This window comes from Penicillium chermesinum (assembly GCF_028974085.1).
Source record: "Penicillium chermesinum strain IBT 19713 chromosome Unknown utg000004l:1.0-3345178.0:1.0-3348027.0, whole genome shotgun sequence".
Taxonomy (NCBI): domain Eukaryota; kingdom Fungi; phylum Ascomycota; class Eurotiomycetes; order Eurotiales; family Aspergillaceae; genus Penicillium; species Penicillium chermesinum.
The window spans coordinates 1,962,549-1,982,434 of NW_026695314.1; the positions used below are offsets into that span (position 1 = coordinate 1,962,549).

The following is a 19,886-nucleotide window of genomic DNA, read 5'->3' on the forward strand; positions in this document are numbered from 1 at the left end:
ATCATGCTCGTGGGCGGTCGATAGCACAATGAGGTTCGGGATCAGGGCGCGTGGATTTACTCTGAGATTTAGATTGGTGATGTGACCAAAAGAAAAAAGGGACACGACCTTGAAATTCAATAGCCTCGGGGCTTTCTCAGAAAACTCATGAACCAGTGTAGCCTCTAGAAGGCACGATTCAATGACTTGCTGCAACACTGACAGTATCTAACATCAGTTCCTGCCCCAAACCACTCGACCAAAATCACGCCTTGCGAGCTGTAGACACAATCGCCGTCCAATCTCTCGTGATGTCCCCATTGGCCCCGTACGTCTCAACCACGTACTTCTCCATACCCGCAGAGACCTTGCCGAGGAACTGCTGCCGCTGTTCATCTGACCAGAACCCCTTGGTAATCATTGGTAGCATCCTGCTCGTCATTTGTAGAAAGTCCGGCACGGTCATGTTTAAACTCTTCGTGACAGGCTTCACATTAATGTCGATGAATCCTCGCTGTTGGAGTTGCGATTCAATCCACGACGACGATCTCCAGTTCTTATCGCCCATGGCCGCGAGGAATTCCTCCACGGTAGGCCAGAGAAGATTGCCGTCAAGGCTCGCCACTGCTTTGCCGGCAACTTCAAGCCAGGGAACTGTTGGAATTTTATCGATCAGCTTCCCAGTCTTGTTTGCCAGGGTAGTTTGGGACAACTCACGATGGATTCACGTGGTGAAGCCGATAATGCCGCCTGGTCTGATTATCCGCTTGGTCTCTAGTGGAATTAGTTAGCTTGCCTGGTGGGACTGGCAAATAGAGTTAGAGATCATTTACCGTCCAGCGCCGCCAAGGATTTGGGAAGAGCCATGAGGACTATTCCGAATGTTAGTCAAGCCCACTGGCACCCGCTTCTTAGAGGGTGACACTCACCAAAAGATGCTAGAACATGCGTATAGTAGTCACTCGCCAGCCCGGTCTCCTGCGCATCCACAATCTTGAAGTCCACGTTGGGCCATCTGCCACTCTGGGCCCGCCGCCTAGTATACTCAACCATGGCTTCGGAGATATCACAGCAAGTCAACTTCCAGTTGCTCTTAGCCTGAGCGTCCACTTTCTCGACCAGCATTTCTGAGATGATGCCAGTGCCACACCCATCGTCGAGGATCACGAGAGGTTTCTCGGGATTCGCCTTGGCCTCAGCAACAATGCCGCTCTGCTCAATCAAGACTTCTCCAAATGGGCCTGAAGCTCCTTCGGCAATCTTGTAGGTCTTGACGAAATTCTCGTCTTTGAACATCTCGTCCCAGTTCTGAGGTTGGGGCTGCAACATTCTCGGAAGCTTTTTGGGGATTGGCTTATGGGGAAAAGGTATTCAGGTGGAGTGTTTGAGGTCGGCGTAGGAAGAATTTTCTAGTTGAAGGAAGTTGTATTGGTAGAAGATAATGGAAGAGATTATATTGTCGAGTCTCACGTTATATACGTCGTAAGGCCCCCGGTGACCTCAGCTGTGGTGCCGTACAGAAAGTATCCGATGTAGTCTCCGGATCCAATGGGGGCAAAAGTCCGTGTACATACCACTCCACCTACCCCATCAAATAACTTATGTATATTCATGGTTACATATCCTACAACACCAATCCTTATTGGATCATACTAAGATTCAATATACTGAATAATCAGGTTGATTTACAGAGTTCCCTTGTTTAATATTTCATATAATAGCTCCGGTTCGCATACAATTTATCCATCCTTCTTATATATATCAATCTTCATCTGATCTAACATATCCTGTACAATATGGATGCACTCTTTAAAATAGGCCCGATCCTCTTCAGATCTTCCCATCTACATAAGATCTTTAAATATACAAAAAATTTAACGTTTTAGTATATTCCAGACTGGTTAATAGGGTTAAGATCAGATGAGTATCCAGGCCAAGTTTAAATGTACATCCCGTGCTCTTCAACCCGAAACCTGTATATCTTTCGCTAAACGGGTCTTTTTGTTATCATGCTAAAATATCATTCTAGCTTAATAGCGATCGATGCCATGGGGGAGGTGTAGGAGAAAAAATAAAAATGTGGGTGGTTGTTAGGGTGACGGTAATGGGGCCTAATGCACACAGACTTTTGCGCGGATGGTGTAGTCTCCGGATATCACCAGCTGCTTAGGTACCTTCCATATCAGGGAATTCCATAGACCTATTGGTAACTCAGCTCAGTCAGATGAAGAGAAATTGGCTAGATCTGGAAAATGTGGTAGAAATCAGCATCTTACTGGTTAGCGATAGGCGCCACCCGGAGACTTCCTCGGTACGCTCCTGGCGCCCGGTCGCACTACTGTCCTGCCTAGGCAAGGACCTAGAGAGCATCGCGCCACGCCTAGCGTGGACGGCCTTAAGGCCCAGCGTACTCAGCCGCAGCATGCCGATGCCCTCCCAAAGAGGTTGCCGATGGACCTTGTTGCCTCACCAACCCACGACATTGAAATGGCGCTCTCTAGAGGCGAATCGGTCTCTATTCTGATTATAGATGTACCAGGAGCGGTTGACGCCCTGCTAAGGCGTAGGCTCCTGCTGCGTCTATTACAGCAAGTCTGGCCTAAAATCCTGGTTCAGCTTATAGAAAGCTTCTTAACAGACTGCCAGGCGAGGGTAGGCCAAGAAGACGCCACAACCCCGCTCCAACCAGGTACCGCATACCGCAGGGGTCCCTATTGTCGCCTATTCTTTATCTGCTCTATTTAGCGGAACTGTCCTGCTGTATAGAACCTCTTACTTCCTGGAAGAAAACGGAAGGCACCTGGCGGAGGATGCCCGGCATATCTCTGACTCGAGCTTGCGTAATAGAGTCTTCTTCGCCCAGAAAAGCTCTAGCTGATTTTTGTCTCCGGACGCCAACCCTACAGTGACCGTTCACGACGGACCTATAGTTCAAACTGCACCAATCCCAACAGACCAGAATCTATCACTAAAATAGCTCGGAGAGCGTACCCTAGACCGGCGTCTTAACTGGCGCGCACACATACTAATAAACGCTGCTATCCAGGTTCCTTCGAAAGTAGTCAGCTGTTGCTTGATAGTGTCAGTGATTTAGCCAGAAGCTGTGTATATCTCACATAACTTATATTTATTCGTAGAGGCTTCGTGTGATACTGCTCCAGGTTGGCGTTCTCCCTTGGGGCAAGCGGGCCCAGGGGCTACGGGCCGCCCGGCTTGTTTCAGCTTGGTCGAAGTATAACCCTCCCGCTGTGCACAAGCCAGGGGGGGAAATCATTGCAATTTAAGCTTATGAGGACCCATCCACGAACCCCACAGATTTACAATTGCCGAAAAACCTGAACAAGAATCATTTAGGGATATATATTTTTTTCTCGCTACAGAGCAGACAAAATCACATGTGAATCAAAAGGAAAAAAAAATTCGGTCAACGTGGGACAACCATGAACACTCCCTCATGCACAGAGCGTAAGATCGCAAAACCGAGAGCAAAAGAACCAGAACTTCAAGGACGTGTATCATAGAATTATGGTTGCTGAAATTAGGCTGGTTTAACCCATCAAGAATAGAAAAAGATATATATATGGCACAAGACATATGTCCATTACGAATGAAACATTATTGGAGACAGTAATTCCAGACAAGTGAATGACACCAGCTGTCACCAATTTACCCCTGCTGCTCCTGGCGACAAAGCGCTCAAGGCACTTAGATAAGAGCGGCAGCAGCGACAGCACCGATGATGACGGCAACACCGGAGAAGGTGGAGCGGCCAGCGCCGTTGAAAGCAGGGACGCTGGGGAGGGGGAGCCGCTAGCAGTGCCCACTGGGGAAACGCCGGTAGGGGTGGAAGGAGCAGTGGGGACGCGGGTCCAGGAAGCGCTCTGGGAGCCAGTAGCGGAAGCAGGGCAGATAGCGCTGGTGCGGGTGATGGTCTTGGTGACAGAGCCGGAGGCAGTACCGGAGGAGGAAGGCTTGCCACCACCAACGGAGGAGACACCTGAGGGGGTAGGGACGGGGCCGACGGGGGAGGAGCCGCTGGGGACACCGGTGGAGGAAGAGCCAGCAGGGGTAGAACCAGGCGGGGGGTGCTGGTCGCAGAACCAGTGGCAGTAGCGGTGGCGGTGGTGGTAGAGGTGGTGACAGCGGCGGTGGTAGTGGCAGCACCGGTGGTGGAAGCAGCACTGGTGGTGGAAGCAGCACTGGTGGTGGATCCGGAGCCACCTTGCTGGCAGTCGGCCTCACCAAGGACAGCAAGGCAGAGGTTGATAGGGATGTTGATCAGACCACCGCCGGAGCTGCTCTGCTGCTGGCAGTGAGCCTCACCCAGGACAGCCAAGCAGACATTGATGGGGACGCTGATGAGGGAGCCACTGCCGGAGTTGGAGGAAGAAGCAGAGGCCTGGTCACACTTGGCCTTGCCAAGAGCGCCAATACAGGCATTGACGGGGACGCTGATGAGACCGCCGGAGCTGCTCTTCTGCTTGCACTCAGCCTCGCCGAGGATACCGGCACAGAGACCAACGGGAACGCTGATCAGGGAGTCATCACTGCCGGCAGTAGAGGCCTGGTCACACTTGGCCTTGCCAAGAGCGCCAATGCAGGCGTTGACGGGGACGCTGACGAGACCGCCGGAGCTGCTCTTCTGCTTGCACTCAGCCTCGCCGAGGATACCGGCACAGAGACCAACGGGAACGTTGATGAGGGTGTCATCGCTGCCGGAGGGGGAAGTGGTGGTCTGCTGGCACTTGGCCTCGCCGAGGCGGCGGCACAAGCGTTCACAGGGACGCTGACCAGTCCGTTGGTGCTGCTCTGCTGGTCACACTTGGCCTGGCCGAGAACAGCGGCACAGAGGTTCACGGGAATGCTGACCAGGCCCTCAGAGGCGTGAGCACCCTATTTTGCATGAGATAATCAGTCTATGAAGGCATATAGCATGTGGGCATTGAGAATCAACATACGGTAGCGGCGGCAAGAACCGCGAGGGAAGAGATAATGGATTGCTTCATCTTGTAAAGGAAGGTGGTAATACGTCAAAGTATCAAAAAAGGCCGCGTAAATTCGGTGAGGGTATATTGAACAAAGAATGGACGCTGATATTCAGCAAAAAGAGTGACTAGGTACAAGACCTGAAGCGAGAGGATGAAGCAGTTGGATGGACTTAGCACACCAGGGGGGGGAAGAGGACCAAGAGTATATGTACCATGCGCCCAGGAGGGAAACCAGGTGCCCAGACCTTTCGCCTCCATCTCCACAAGCTTCTCGTGGGCGAAAAGGGGCAAACGGGGAATTGGAGAGTCGATCAGTATAATGGCCTCGCTGCAAAGAGACAGGGAAACAGACAGGATGACAAGACCAGAACCAAGCGGATTGCATCACTGCCCGGCTTGTGATTGGTGTACCCCTGACGTGGGTAAGGCGCTGTCCCCAGTTCGGTTACGCTCTCCACGAACTAGCAGCGCTGGCTTGTAGGCTTAACACTATCTGCGATGCCAGGACCACGCCGAGGTGTTAGCCGCATTAGTGTGGCTTCTGATTGCTCTCCAGCCCCGCTTTAAGCTGCTCTGCCTTTTACTAGCTGGACCCACCTACCGCTCTTAATTTGGGACCCCGAGGTCGGTCAGGGGCTCAGGGTTTACCATGTATACAACGGACAACTGGTTTCCGTCCTTTGGTCCGCATGGGATCCTGGACCTTCGTCAGCATTGACCACGAACAATCTCGGATATTTCTCCCCGTATGTACTCCCTACTTTTGCCCAATTTTGACTTTTACTGTTGGAGGGCCTAACTAGAGTGTTATCTTTGCGATTACTCATGATCTTCCATCCTGGACTGGGACGGCAGAGACCGGCCCCCGATGCCCCCCGTTCATGCACTGCTGCAGCCTGATATCTTGTGTGACCTGTTCGATTATGATAACATCCCTGGATGAGGTTGTCAAAAGGCTACATTCTCTGCACACTGGCAGCTAAACATCGCCCATGTGGCGGCATTATCTCTGGTCTCGAGTCTCTGGGTCTGAACTTCTCCATATTATACAGCTGTATGCTTCGTCCCGCGCGCCCCACGGTGCCCACAGTGGTTTTTTTTTTTTTGTTCACGAAGGCGTATTTTTACTTTGATTTGTATTCTTATTCATTTCCCTGCTATGGGGCGCCTTGAACTCACACGGCCTAGCCCCACGAGTCTGTACTCTGTACTGCAGGAACATCTGAAACATCTTTCTTGATGCATCCAACTTACTGCCGGGGTTAGGCCCATGACCATGAGGGTCTCGCCTGTCGGGGATGACTATGGTCCATTGCCGAAGGACCGGCGATATAATCCCCAATGTAGATCGTGCCTAATTTTGGCGTCTGGCCTTCTCTCTGCGTCGCAAACTCTCTGCTCCAGAGTTACTTTACGCGAGCAGCCGAGTGGCTCTCCCTCCTTGCTCAAACTTTGCGCCTCATACACAACAGGTGGAATGCGGGGACAGCAACCCAACTTGTAGTGCAGACCCCGGGAAAGTGCAGTCGCATGGTTCCCGCAAATTAGAAAAACAAACGTGCATAATCACACGGTGCCTCTCAGGTACAGACAAAGAATCCAGACCTCCAGATCTAATTTCCCAGGACTTGGCCTTGAGAAAAGTACGAAGAACCTACGGAGTAGTGCTCACTCGCATGCTCGCCTGCGAGACACTTCTACAGTATGAGACCCTGTGGCCCTATTTTGGGCGGTTCGGTGGCTTGCCCCCAACTCAAAGGCCGATGCAAATTCCGCAACATCCATTCAACCCCACAATTCTCTTTTTCTGGCCCCCAAGCTGGGCCTGATCAAGAAGCCAGCACGTTGGTGTCCGTACTTCTTGATGTCAGCTATAGTCTGAAGCCCGCGTATGCGGGCAAGTGCGTGTGTGCGTCTACGTGGAGCTCGTTCTGCGAGGCGGCTTCGACCGCTCAGGAGCAGTAGAAAGAAAGGAGCCAAGACTCTAAGCGACTTTTGCTTTGCTTGGCTTTGAATTTTTTTTTTTTTGTTTTTGTTTTCGTTTTTTGTTTTTTGTTTTTTTTTTTTTCTTATTTTTTTTTTCCCCACCTGCTGGTGGATCATGGGTGAAATGCCGCGGTGGAGGGCTCCGTACGGGTCAGTGGCCTAGCGAGGTGTCAAAAAGATCTAGCCAAGCCCCGGTTAAGATCGGAGATCATTCAAAGAGTCAGCTGTCCCTAAATGTGTTAGTTCTGGGGATCCGTCTTATCCGGGGTTGGTTCTGGACAAGGCCCACTGATACGGTGCGCAGCTAAAGGACAGCATTGTTCACCGGGGTCTCTGTGCCTTACAAGGCTGTTATCTATTATTGTTTAGAGAGGCAGGGTCAGGATTCAGCCTATTGAAGTCTCCACCGAACCCAATGTTCTGGCATCAATTTGATATTTCTGTGATCTTGGCTGGCAGCATAGTGTTTAGCCCCTGAGATCGAATGATTAGATGGAAGACAGAGCCCAAGATTAATGGCCGCCGACCGAACTTGTGGCCTATGCCCCCTGTCACCTGCAGGAGCCAGCCAGGTCCGCTGACCCACTGCTCGAGACTTACAAATACTTGAAAAGCCTACGCAGGAAGTGCATTTGCATACGAAAAAAGAATTGGCAGCTTTGTGCTATGTCTCTTGCTTCTCTTGCTCTTCATTCGCCCTGGTTTGGATTCAGATACTGAATGCCTGAAGAAGAAGGAAGGAAGGACTCGCAGGGACAGATCTGCGACGAGGTGCTCTTCAACGACTGCATATGGTCTAGCATTCCTAGCAGGCCTTTTCGACGTGGAACTACGCAAACCAACTCTTTGGCCGAATGCAACGGTAAAAAGATTTGATATGCATACCCGCAAGACTGACGCCAGCTTTGAACAATAATTGAAAACTCTGCATTATGGGTACGTATTCTGGGATAACCTCCAACTATCTACCTCAAAAACATGCTCTGTTTCCTTCACGAAGCGAGTACCTTAGTAGTTGCTGCCACCACCGCCGTTGTAATCGCCGTAGCCATTACCACCGCCACCGTAGCCACCACCGTAGCCGCCACCGTAGCCACCGCGGCCGCCGCCGAAGCCGCCACGACCACCACCGCCAGCGGCGCGGGCGTTAGCATTGTTGACACGGATCTGTCGGCCATCGAGTCTGCAGCAAAAACAAAAAAACAACGTTAATCAGAGCTAAACCTCCGGCAGGAGTGATCTTACTCTTGTTCATTGAGGCCATCGATAGCAGCCTGGGCCGCATTGGGGTCAGAGAAGGTCACGAAACCGAAGCCACGGCTGCGGCCGGTGTCACGGTCGCGCATCACGATCTATCCAGATTATTAGCCTCGGATGGCAGAGCTGATGGAAAGCTCGTACCGAGTCAACCACTTCACCGAATTCGGCGAAGGCGCGTCGTAGAGAGTCATCGTTGGTGTTCCAGGAGAGGTTACTACTCGTGCATTAGAGATGAGACCTTTTGATTTTCCCTGTCCCTCCAAGGCGATTCCCTAAAGCAAAAGCTTACCCAACGTAAAGTTTGGCGCCTTGGGACATGATGATAAGGGAATCTGATCAAGAGGTGATTACTTGATTACAGCGTGAAGAAGAGAGACAACGACAATAGTTTTTTATTGCTATCTGTTGTTTGGAGTGAGATGGAAGAAGCCTTGGGAAAGGGGGGTAAAGAAGTCCAGCTCTCCCGACTGCGGGGCAAATTTTTTTTTCTTCTGACACTAACGCGATGAGTTTTGCAGCGAATCACCGCTGCAGGTCACCTCCTTCCTTGGCGGCCTGCGACTCGTTTTGACTCGCTAAACCGCCTGCGCAAGCACACACGCCATTCCCGTGGAATTCAACGGAATCCCAAAGTTGCTCGATGCCAATTCGCGTTCCTGGTGGGAGGGTTGCATTCCGGGTCGATCCATTTGCCGACCAGTATTCGAAGTTTTGTTTTGCTATTATTGGCCTTAACTGCATGCCAAATCCAGGAAGCATTTCACGGGGAACTTGCTATTACTGGCATATGAATGAATCGTCCCGTGGAGCTTTTTGGCCCGTGAATTGTGGCTTTCGAGATCTACTCAGTGTCATCTGCTCAGTATTATCTGCTTTCACGTAGACCCCGTGGCCAGCAATCTATGATGACTCCATATTGACGCTCTCGTGGAAATCGATGATTTGCGTCTGGGTCTCCATCACGCGCTCTTCCCGCAGCGTCCCAAATTCAGCTTGTCGGCACCTTGCCAATTGGGGGTTTTGCCACCCAGTCACCCACGTTTGATTAGCCCCCGGAGCCGTAGTTTGCTCGTACTAGGATAAGCTTGGAACTCGAACACTAGAGCAGGGCGTGATATTTCTTTGTGCTGCACTGGTGGTATCCTTCCAATTTGTATATGTAGGTGCCAGGACAGTTTTGAAGTATCTACCGGTATTTGTTGGCTTAAGGGAATGCGGCTCTCCGACCAAGTCCCACTTATGCCACGGGGATCATGTTGGACGGAGCCGCCTCTTGGCTGAAGACCAAAAGTCCTGCAGCTGACGAATTTGATTTCCAAGGTTGGACATTAGTCAGTAAATGGGTCATGATCCTGGGCCTTATTCGTTTCATCGCAGGGGAACAGGAGTTCGCATGTTATGCACCGGCGAAACAAAACACCGAAGGCCTTCAAGTTCAACTTGAGGCTCGCTCGAGAGTTTTGTCTTCTGCTATACCTCTACCTCCCTTGGTATTTACGAAGCCTTCCGACCCAGGGTCGGTCTGAGGGTCACCCTCCGGCTCTGAGTCGCCGTTTCTCGAAACGCCACCTTGGTAGAAATGATGATCAACGGACACGACTATGCGCTATCAATAGACTGGATCCACGAGACCCCTTGAGTCAAATACGCTATCAGGACACCGGAAAGTCCCAGCATGTTTTCGCAGCCTGTCAATTGCCCAGGGTCCGCCTAGGTACTTTTTGTGATACTGATAATAGTCTTGTCCTAATGAAATTCACCTCCTCGTTTGGACATATACACATTCATGTTTCGTTGTCGGAGCCCCATTGGTCGTCAAGCTCCCTTTCTGAGCCCCAAAAAAAGAAACCTGATCCCAAGACGTTTGAGATTATCTTGAAAAATCTGAGACTGTCATGGATGATCCAAGGCCAACCAACTAGCGCTCATAGTAGCAAGTTTCGGACTATGTGCAGATTCAGAAAAACAATCCACGGATAAGTCACCTTCGTTGGCCCCAATCGATCAAGCGTCTTGTCCGACCCTCGGCAATTGAAGATCACCTCCCACCTCCCTCCCAACCCTGGAGGTGCCTGCTTGAACACGAGAGCCCCTGATTCGCCCGGCCACCTTTGAACAGCCTCGCCCCCTCCCCGACAAAAGTCCGCATCGACCTGGCAACCTATTCCGCTACCCCACTGCGCACAGAATTATGCACTAACGGAAATGGCGCTTGAACGTGCTCACATGCTGTGTGATTCGACGATCTCGGATCGGCTGTCTCCGTTTTCCCCGGCTTGTCATTGAACTGACGATCGTTGCGTGATCGCGGACACCTAACATGTCCAAACCACTGTCATCGAAGCTGGCATCGTGAGTTGATTATGGTAAACAACCGAGGAATTCCCTGTGTGTGGAACGGTTTGGTGTGGTTCCAAAAATTGGGGCCACGGGGGGGGGGGCCATGAGGGGCCATGACAAGGGTGTGAAACGCACCACGACCTAGCCAAGCCTCGGCATGCAATGCAGTGTGCTGGCACAGTCAATGCAGCTATAAGCGCCGTTGGAGATTTGCTACCATTAGAGTGGAATACCGGTACCGAGTTTATAACCCTTGTCGATAGCCCGCAAAGGTATAATAGTGGCTACGGCCATGTAAGTCACACTTAACCAATTTTTTTTTTGTCTCCTACCGGTTTTGTCTTATACACTTTCTTTTTGATCCTTTTATCGCGCTACCTCTTAAGTACACATATACCGCACCAAGATGTCAGCTTCTGACAAAGAAGAACTTCAAGAGACGGCCTTGGGTGAGCTGCAGGCTCAGCAAAGCCTATTACTTGACAAAATCGACGAGTTGCGCACAATCGGCGTTGGCGGGTTAGTCGAACTACCCCAGCTTATTGTCTGCGGCGCCCAATCGAGCGGGAAAAGCTCGGTTCTCGAAGCTATATCGCGTGTGCGCTTCCCGACCAAGAGCAATGTCTGCACTCGCTTTGCGACAGAAGTCAGCTTGCGACGCCTGCCAACGCCGCGGTTCAAAGTCTCTATTGAATCTGGGCCGTCCGAAAAGACTGCAGAGGAGAAAGCCAAGCTGGGATCGTTTTCTTCCCCAGAATTTGACAATATCGACCAGCTGCCGGACTTGATCGAAAGCGCCCAAAAGTGCATGACTGGCCTCGACAGATTTGGGTTCAGCGAAGATATCCTCAAGGTCGAGATTTGTGGTCCAGATCAACCGGAACTGACCCTCGTCGATTTGCCAGGTCTCTATTCTGCTTCAAGTGAGACCCAAAGTGTCGAGGGTATCGGGATCGTGGAGGGTATAACCCAGAGGTATATGCAAAACACCCGTAGCATTATCCTGATGGTGATTTCTGCAAATGATGACTTTCATAACCAATCCGTGCGAAACAACGCCACAAGATGTGATCCCTCTCATGAAAGAACGGTTGGCATTGTCACTCAGCCCGATAGGATGTACCAAGACTCGGAGACGGAGGCGTCTTGGCTTGAGATTATCAGAGGCGAGAAATCCCAGCTTAAGCTCGGTTGGTTCGCTTTGGTGAACCGCTCTTTCAAGACCAAAGATGTCTCGGATGACGAAAGAGATCGCATCGAGAAGGAGTTCTTCAACACCGGGAACTGGAGCTCTGTCCCCAGAGACCGAGTTGGGATTAGTAGCCTGCGGCAGAGTCTGAGCAGAATACTGCTGAAACACATAAGATCTAACCTTCCTGGACTGATTTCCGATATCGAAGAGAAGATCCGAAGCCGGAGATCTCAACTAGAAAAACTTGGTCCATCTCGCTCAACGATTCACGAGCAAAGAGGATTTCTCTTCAGGCTGAGCGATCAATTTGTCCGTCTTACTAGGGACGGCGTTAATGGCCAATATGATGATCCATTCTTCGGGGGATTGAATGCCTCCGATGATCGATGGGAGACACGTCTGCGTGCCATTGTTCGTGTGTATAACGAATATTTTGCTGAGGCCATGTATGCTCGTGGGTTTGCTGAAATTATTGTCGACGACAGTGCCGATGAATCATCCTATCAAGCGCTTGGCAGAGACAAAAACCTCTACGCCCCAAGCCCCCCTGAGCTGGTCATTTTTAAGCGAAGATCTGAGCTAGAAACCGAGATTACGCAAATGGTACCCCAATATCTAGGACGCGAGCTCCCTGGAAATGCAAACCAGCTTCTCGTGGGTGCACTGTTTCGAAAACAGTCGAAGCCATGGGAAGCGATCGCACACAAACACCTGATCCAGGTCTGGTCATCTGTAAGCTCGTTCGTTGGCGAACTGCTGCGAACTTTCACAGATGATCACACCTACGGTCTACTCCAAGCAATTGTGATCGGCCCCGAACTGGAGAATATGAAAACGCGCATTTTGGCCAAGCTCGACGAGTTGACTGCGCACAACAAGAATGGCTATCCACTACCCCTGGGCAATGCATTCCTTGATAACATGCAGAAAGTCAAGAGCGATCGCCATTTTCTGAATTTGCAAGAGACTCTTGGCTCTGGTCCGCAGAACATCACTCCTGAAAGACTGCGGTATGCAACGGACCGTCTCGTGGCATCTAGCAGTCGGTTTTGCGCATCAGAGATCATCGATCAGATGCAAGCGTATTACGATGTGGGTCTTCATGATACCGCAAGTGAAACCCTAGGTGCTAACATCATATAGACTACTATCACCACTTTCATCAACAATGTCGCCATTCTTGCGATAGAGAACTGCCTTCTTGAGCCACTGCCTCTAATTCTTACCAGCAAGACGATTCATGATATGCCTGATAGTCAAGTGAAGACACTCGCCGCCGAGCCCCCTTCGTGCCAGGAAGAACGCGCTCGTTTGGGCCGCGAATTGGAAAAGCTCCAAGCGGGATTACAGGTCCTTGGTCAGTTCAATATCGCAAAGGGGCCGAAGCCATCTCTGAATCCAGCCGAGTCTGGTAAGTTAAGATTACCCTGTCGATGAACAATCACTCAGAATATCAGGGAACCCTACTATTGAGATAGTACATGAGCGGCAGACCAGTCAATATCCAACGCCAACCCCAAGTCCTTTCGCCGGAGCGCAGCGGTTGAGTAGCCCAGGCAATGTTGCTGCAAATTTGACCCCGCCAACAAGCAAATCAAATATATTTGCGCCCCAACCGACCTCGTCGACTTCAAGTGGGCTTTTTTCAAACCCAAGCTTTGGGGAGAATTCATTCGGAACAACGCCCTCGCAATCGTCATTTGGAAGCTCAGAGAACCTATTCCAACCTCAGAGGCCCACCAGCTTCATGAACATATCTGAGCCCGATTCCCCGGGACCTGGCCCGCCAAAGAGAGGGAAAACTGGCAGTGGACTCTTCGGAGGCTCATCTTCTACCAGGTAAGGGAATACTGAATACATCGGAGGATTTTGTTCTGTTTGATCTCGTACTTGGTTTCCTAGGAGGGCAGTTGCAATATCCATCGATAGCGCTGACTGCTTCTTGCTTTCTGTTACATTTCCTGTGCTTCCCTCTTTTCTGAATATCTTGGTTTCCCAGTTCCGCCTGGCAACTCTCTTTTGTCTATATCTCAGTTGGATAGGTCCATAGTTGAGCTATATACGTGGGAATTGCAGAATACATTGGCTGATTGAGCTTTGCGAACCATAGAGAACCATATTACTACTCGACTACAGACGAGAACACTGGTTTCGAGCATATTTATATGCATATATGTGGTTCGCCAGCATACATTGACCTTTCTCCAGAGGTAAGCTTTCTTCCCTGTATGAGTATCGACTCCAAGTCATTAATGGGACTTAGGAAGTACGGGTAGATTATTATGTGGAAGACGAAGACGAAGAACTGTAATCCATAACGACTAGTGAATAGCTCATCGACTCAGAGTCCGGCACGGATGGTAATTGTCAGTCCAGGTGTCACACTATAGGTGCCAGGTCAACAGGCGCGTCTCACTGAATAATGCAGGCGCAGTATAAACAGTTAGGCTTACCACTCCTTGGACCAGCATGTTGAAGGTGCCGCCTTTGAAGCTCGCTAGTAGGGCATCATTCATGTGCTGATATATAGATAACCTACCCATTCCCATATGGCAATAGGCCATACAATCGAGACTCATTTAGGGAGAAAAAGCCCCCATATCTAGCCGAAAGCAGTTCTGGCCAAACACTGCCTGGATTCTCAGGATAAGCGCTTTCTGTGATGTTCGTAGCTCTCAATGTCTGGTTCCCTGGCCCAGACCAATCAGTCGTATTCCAATAGTGACCCTCGGTCCAGAAGACCCGAACATTGACGAAGAAATTCCGGCGAAGGTCTGGATACCCGGAAATGCTTTCGTAGTATCATTGACGGAAACGCTTGGCAACGCATTTTACCCTGCTCCGACCCTACAGCCACGCTGATGATCCTCAAAAACACATTCCAACACCTTTCGATCGCAGCGCTCACACGAGACTCTCTGCGCACCAGGCCTGCACATCATTGTCACTTGGCGATATTGTGTATCCACACGGTCGTTCCCTCGGCTTGCCTCCCTGGATTGAGCCATGGCCTGCGGTGCGTTAAGTCCCCGAGGGAATCTCTCAACTAAATTCGCGGCGGTTATAGGTCGTTGGAACACTCCACGGTACGGATCGGTTTGAATTTCGAGGAACAGCTGCTGGTCGAGGAAGCAAGGCAAGGAGGAGGAAACGACGAAGCAAAAAAAGGGTTGGTAGAGTGGGCCGCTTATCTTCTATCTCGAAAATGGGTTTGTCCTAATATTCCTCGCATGGTACTGCGGCAGGCCGATCGCCTGTCAACGTGCGACTTTCTACAGAAATGGATCTCTTGAGTCTTAAGGAACACTTCCATAGCTCTGGCAGTTCTGGAAAGAAGACTGCTTGGAAACCAACAGGAATGGAAGGGGCCTGGTTTTGGCGGTTCTGGTCTCCGGCGAACACATCAGATAAGAGCCGGAGCTAGCCTACCTAAATATGTCTGAGAGAAGAGAATAAGCCGGCATCAAGTTTCTCAAGTTTTCTTAGCTGATACAATCTCCAAGCTGGAACCACATCACACCGGAGTGAGTGCCAGGCATAATCTAGTTTTCGGTGCTGTCGTAGTGATAAGAAGGACTTCTGGCGACGGCACGTCTTTTGGCCAATGCTATGGGCGGCAACTGACTTGACCAATCAGGAAAGTCCAAGCGTATCAACGTTGAGGTGCCCCTGCAGGTCCATTCTTCATGCACCGGCGCTGCGGGGTTTCGCGTAGAACCGGCATAGACCACCAACTAGTAGTTGTGCCAGTGTCTATAGTATGGATGAAGAGGGTATTGAAGGAAGATGTCATCCAAGGCAATAATAATGTTTTCACTCTTCCGACATATAACTTATGGAATGTAAGCAGCATAAGTATTCAATCCAAAACTATTGGACAAAGCTTATCAACCGGGCCCCTTTCGCTTGCAACCTCCGGATCTCTGACGATGGATAACAGGAACATATCTTGATCCCAAGGTAGGTGTTAGGTTCCTGAGACTCTCGGGATGACCTGTTCATTATATCCCAGGAGATGGTGTGGCTTTAGGTCGAAACCCCGAGGTTGAATACGCAATACGAGAGTCATCCCTAAGAGCTCGTGGGGCATGGGAACCTGAGCGATAAGGCCAACGATTTCCAATAGGCCCACGCACCTCAGAATGATTATTCTTTTTGATGAAGATGAAAATCAGGCTGAAGGTCAGTTCTAGCCCAAATCACATGGACGGAGAGAGAAGACGGCAGAATGAGGGGTCTGATGATACCAGGCGTAAGGGTGCGGTGTAACCTCGCAGAGGGGTCAATTTCTTCGCCATTTCTGAAATCCGAAACGATCAACAGATGGTAACTTCAACATGTAGTCTGGTGCCCTAGTCCGATTCATGCTATTCTCTTTTTCTACCGTGACGGCCCGGGGAAAGCTGTTTCCCAGAAATGAAACCGGAGAGCCGAGAGAGCGAAATCAGACAGCAGACGGGCAGTCGTACCACTACTGGGATCGGTAGAAAAGATAGATTAGAAGGTAAAAGAATAAATTCATGTAAAATAAGAAAACGTTGGATCAACGGTAGATACAAATCTCAAGCATCAAGCGAGCTTTATGTACAAAAGAATTGAAGCGAATGGAGACGGCACCCTGGCCCGTGGCCCCGACTCGATGAAGTGCCAAATGACCGATGACTTCAACCCCCCCCCTTAGCAAGGTGAGCCGGTGGTCAAGATCTTGTGGGATTCTTGAGCATAGGTGCACCCGTTGTTGACGTTGGCATCAGAGAACCCAGCTGACCACATCATGACGCCGCCGAAAGCAGGGTTGCTTGAGAAGTTGCCAACGAGAGAAGCGAGGCCACTGGGCGGCAAGTAATATTGAGCCCCGCTGGAGGTACCAGTCGCCCCGAGTGGTGAGGCGGGCACCCCAAGGAAGATTTTGGCGTCGGCAGATGGAGTGCCGGCAACGTTGGCAACCCAGTCTGGGTAGTTGGTTCCCGTGTTGGTGGAACATCCGGGGTTGTTGTAGAACTGGACCCAGAGATAGTCGAACTTTGAAGTGGTGATAATGGCCTGCATGTTAGGTTCCGGGATGGGGCATTGAGGCGCGCCGGTAATATAGTAGGTGTTGGAAGAGTCCGACGCAAAGTTCGAGCGGAGCTTCGCAATCAAGTACTGGTAGTACTGGTTCCCGCTGCTGGCCTCAATATCAAAGTCCCAGCCGTTCACAAAGGTGTCTCCAAAAGGGCGTGGCACACTGCTGTTGGTCGAGGCTTTGGGGTTGGCGTATGCATTCCAGAGGTTCTGGCCGATGGTTTCCGCCTCTTGTTGGGATGAAAGGCTGTAGGCGCCTACTGCACCGCCCAGAGACAGGACAATTTCAACTCCATTGGCCTGGCAGGTTTGGATGGCAGATGCAAGTGCATCGCAGTCTTGCCCCTCTCCGCTCTGGGCGATGAAGCAAGACTGGCCGATCGTGCCTGATGCGATTTCATTCCCATTTCCATATTCGTACAGGAACGCCAAAGCAAGGATATCAATCCCGGATGTAGAGTTGCAGTACGCGGCAAGGTCATTGTTTTCGATGGTTCCTCCGCCGTTCTGACCCCAGTAAACCACGGTTTTGGCGCCAGTGGCAGTCTGCACGCTAGTGGGCGTTCGTCGCAGGTTCGACAAGTAGGTCGAATGCCCTTTGGGGCTTGGTACATTCAGTGGCACAGCTGCCACTGTAGCTGCCAAAATGCTGAAGCTTGCAATAATGTTGGAGAAATGCATCTTGGATAAAAACACCGATTATGGTTTGAAGTGGATCAATCTATGGGAGAATGAAGACTCGGAGACTCGGCCTCGATGATGATGGCGGTGGTGATGAAGAACTTTTCTGGATGGATATGCACGTCTCTTTATACTTCAAGAATTGATCAGAAGAGAGATATTCATACCTGGCGGTCCAAGGTACCGGTCATTACTCGCCGTCGAGTGCTTCCAGCTTCCCCTGAACAAATCAAACCCTATCCAAATCCCCCATATCCACTTTCTCTAGTGAAGGGACGGTGTCATGAGGGGACCGATGTATTGATGGAGGGTTACAGGTCAGCGATTTCCATCGGAGATCATTGCTTCTCTTTCCAGATTCGACATGATATGCCGATCATCATATCTTGAGGCGTGGCACACGACACTACCTGGAAGAACTACGGTTTAGCTCGGGGCTCAAATAGGTATAGCAACCTCTTCGCTCCTACATTGAGTTCGTAAAATTAAGTACCGTAGTAGACGAGAAGGGAGGCCAATCTACCAGACCTTTGTTACATCTATCTTGAAGATGCCCCGATGACAGAGAGAGTTATCATGGGGCTACAATACTACGTCCCACTTACAAATCATCTCTTGGTTCCCTCAAGGTAATACCTCATGAGCAGTAGGCTGCGATGCTCGCATTTTACAATCGGAAATGATAACAATATAGGACCAAAGTATCGCTAGACCTGTTCTCGTTAGGAGGGGTTACTTTGTATCATGTTCTCCGTTCCTAAACCAGGCTCCGCAGTTTGCGAACCAAAAAGCCACTAGGTTTCATTAACAATGCTTGTAGCGCTAGTCCCACTGATCCAGCTCAATGGAACAGATTGCTTAGAAGACTCATGGAAGCAAGCGGCTTACTAGAGCCAGTCTTACTCCACTGTGATATGCCGCCTCAGCAGATAGTCAGTACCAACAGAAGAGTTTGTGGAAGCTTCTACCGTCATTTGTTCACGGGAAGAATCACAAGATAAAGAGACCTCTGCACCAATAGGAATCTAACCTACACCAATAAGAATCTCATCACCGACGTAGAGTAATCAAGGCTACGCACAAGGAGCCCAATTAGGAAGCGTGGTAACGATGCGTTCCATCCAGCTGGGCAGCTTTTGCGCGTCGAATCCTAGGGCCATGCTGATCATCACATCTTCCATCACAGTGCCTGAGGTATCACTCATTCCTTCTTGTACCAAGGGGTTCTGAAGACGGCCATATACCCCTTTCGGGACTTTTGCCGAGTCTAAAAGGCAGCCAGATGCTACTCCACGGGATGGGGCTTCAGCCGGCAATCATCCGGACGGCAATCGGAGCCCTACTGATCGCGAGAGTTCCTATCGGGCCCATGGCGGCAAATAGATAGAGCCCTATGGATGCAGGTGCGAGCAAGACGTGACAGGATCCCATGGCACACTTAACCGTACATTACTAGCGGCTTACGGATAGGCGGAACTGGGTAGATAAGATGATCCAGGGGGTGCAGAGGAGAGAGCGCGAATCAGAGGATGAAACAGGCGCTAGTCTGCTGAATCCTACCTGGCCCACACAGACTCTAGATGAAGAGAACAGATAGAAGCCTTCGTCTGGATCGCGGCTCAGGGCTTTGTGATTCGTCGGATCGGCACCTCACCTGAACAATCAAAATCGTCTGATGATTTCTTTGCAGTCGCGGATCGACCAACATCGACGCCACAGAATCAATGAAGAGAACAGGGATCTAGACCGTCGCCATAGCCAATCACCGGTATTCTGTCGGAATGGGGGTCACCAAGCCAGAAGAAATGTCATGACGGGTCCTTGCGGGGCCTGAGTCCGAAGGTCAGGTACGGGGACCCCGCATCCCACGGGTTTGATTCAATCTTCTAGTAGCTCCAAATGCAAGGGTGGCATTGTCCCAGTGCTCCTTTAATCTTGTGAAGAGTTTCATGGCTTTTGTCTGACTGCGGACGGTCCTCGGAGTCGAGCTAGAGATTGTCATATGACTTATTTCTCTGCGTCGGAGGCTTTAATCGAAGGGTTTCTGTGTTACCATAGTCCATGAATCGTACTGAATGAGGGGCCGTTCCTCTTCTCATCGGCGGCAGGAAGCCCCGGGCATTCCTTTGGAAACGTGTCTACTGTGAGAACCACGTGGCTCTAATCCTCCGATTCTGCCGTATTCCGTTGAGATCAGAGGGCATCGAGAACTCATGTCTATACGATACAAGTTTCCTCAACAAAAGGACATCTACTAGCCATAACTCCAGCTTTAATTAATCCTCCGGCATTGTCAGCTCTGTGAACAAGAGCAAGTTTTATCATGCCCTTCGCTGGAAATCAAGAAGACCGCCGGCATGTCATGGGGCTGTGACTGCTTCTTCAGAAGTTCCCTA

At 50.6% G+C, this 19,886-nt stretch overlaps 6 protein-coding genes across 6 annotated transcripts; 2 read left to right on the top strand and 4 right to left on the bottom strand.

The window, feature by feature from the left end:
* Window positions 1–244: 244 nt before the first annotated feature.
* Window positions 245–1,308, bottom strand: gtmA (gliotoxin thiomethyltransferase; the record flags this gene model as incomplete). The annotated part of the gene is made up of 3 exons (XM_058474932.1): window positions 245–633; window positions 813–851; window positions 909–1,308. The coding sequence occupies 3 exons, from the start codon at window positions 1,306–1,308 to the stop codon at window positions 245–247; spliced, it is 828 nt and encodes a 275-aa protein (XP_058330672.1).
* A 2,219-nt stretch (window positions 1,309–3,527) lies between these two features.
* N7468_005637 (uncharacterized protein) lies at window positions 3,528–4,985 on the bottom strand (the record flags this gene model as incomplete). Its single annotated transcript, XM_058474933.1, has 3 exons — window positions 3,528–4,067; window positions 4,121–4,765; window positions 4,938–4,985. The coding sequence occupies 3 exons, from the start codon at window positions 4,983–4,985 to the stop codon at window positions 3,528–3,530; spliced, it is 1,233 nt and encodes a 410-aa protein (XP_058330673.1).
* A 2,976-nt stretch (window positions 4,986–7,961) lies between these two features.
* Window positions 7,962–8,531, bottom strand: N7468_005638 (RNA recognition motif domain-containing protein; the record flags this gene model as incomplete). Its single annotated transcript, XM_058474934.1, has 4 exons — window positions 7,962–8,136; window positions 8,199–8,305; window positions 8,355–8,427; window positions 8,503–8,531. The coding sequence occupies 4 exons, from the start codon at window positions 8,529–8,531 to the stop codon at window positions 7,962–7,964; spliced, it is 384 nt and encodes a 127-aa protein (XP_058330674.1).
* A 935-nt stretch (window positions 8,532–9,466) lies between these two features.
* On the top strand, window positions 9,467–9,739 carry N7468_005639 (uncharacterized protein; the record flags this gene model as incomplete). Its single annotated transcript, XM_058474935.1, has 1 exon — window positions 9,467–9,739. The coding sequence occupies one exon, from the start codon at window positions 9,467–9,469 to the stop codon at window positions 9,737–9,739; it is 273 nt and encodes a 90-aa protein (XP_058330675.1).
* A 1,220-nt stretch (window positions 9,740–10,959) lies between these two features.
* Window positions 10,960–14,056, top strand: N7468_005640 (uncharacterized protein; the record flags this gene model as incomplete). The annotated part of the gene is made up of 5 exons (XM_058474936.1): window positions 10,960–12,837; window positions 12,889–13,156; window positions 13,224–13,584; window positions 13,856–13,955; window positions 14,009–14,056. The coding sequence occupies 5 exons, from the start codon at window positions 10,960–10,962 to the stop codon at window positions 14,054–14,056; spliced, it is 2,655 nt and encodes an 884-aa protein (XP_058330676.1).
* Window positions 14,057–16,422: 2,366 nt separating this feature from the next.
* On the bottom strand, window positions 16,423–17,490 carry N7468_005641 (chitinase 2; the record flags this gene model as incomplete). Its single annotated transcript, XM_058474937.1, has 1 exon — window positions 16,423–17,490. One exon carries the CDS (start codon window positions 17,488–17,490, stop codon window positions 16,423–16,425), a length of 1,068 nt encoding a protein of 355 aa, XP_058330677.1.
* Between the last annotated feature and the right edge of the window lie 2,396 nt (window positions 17,491–19,886).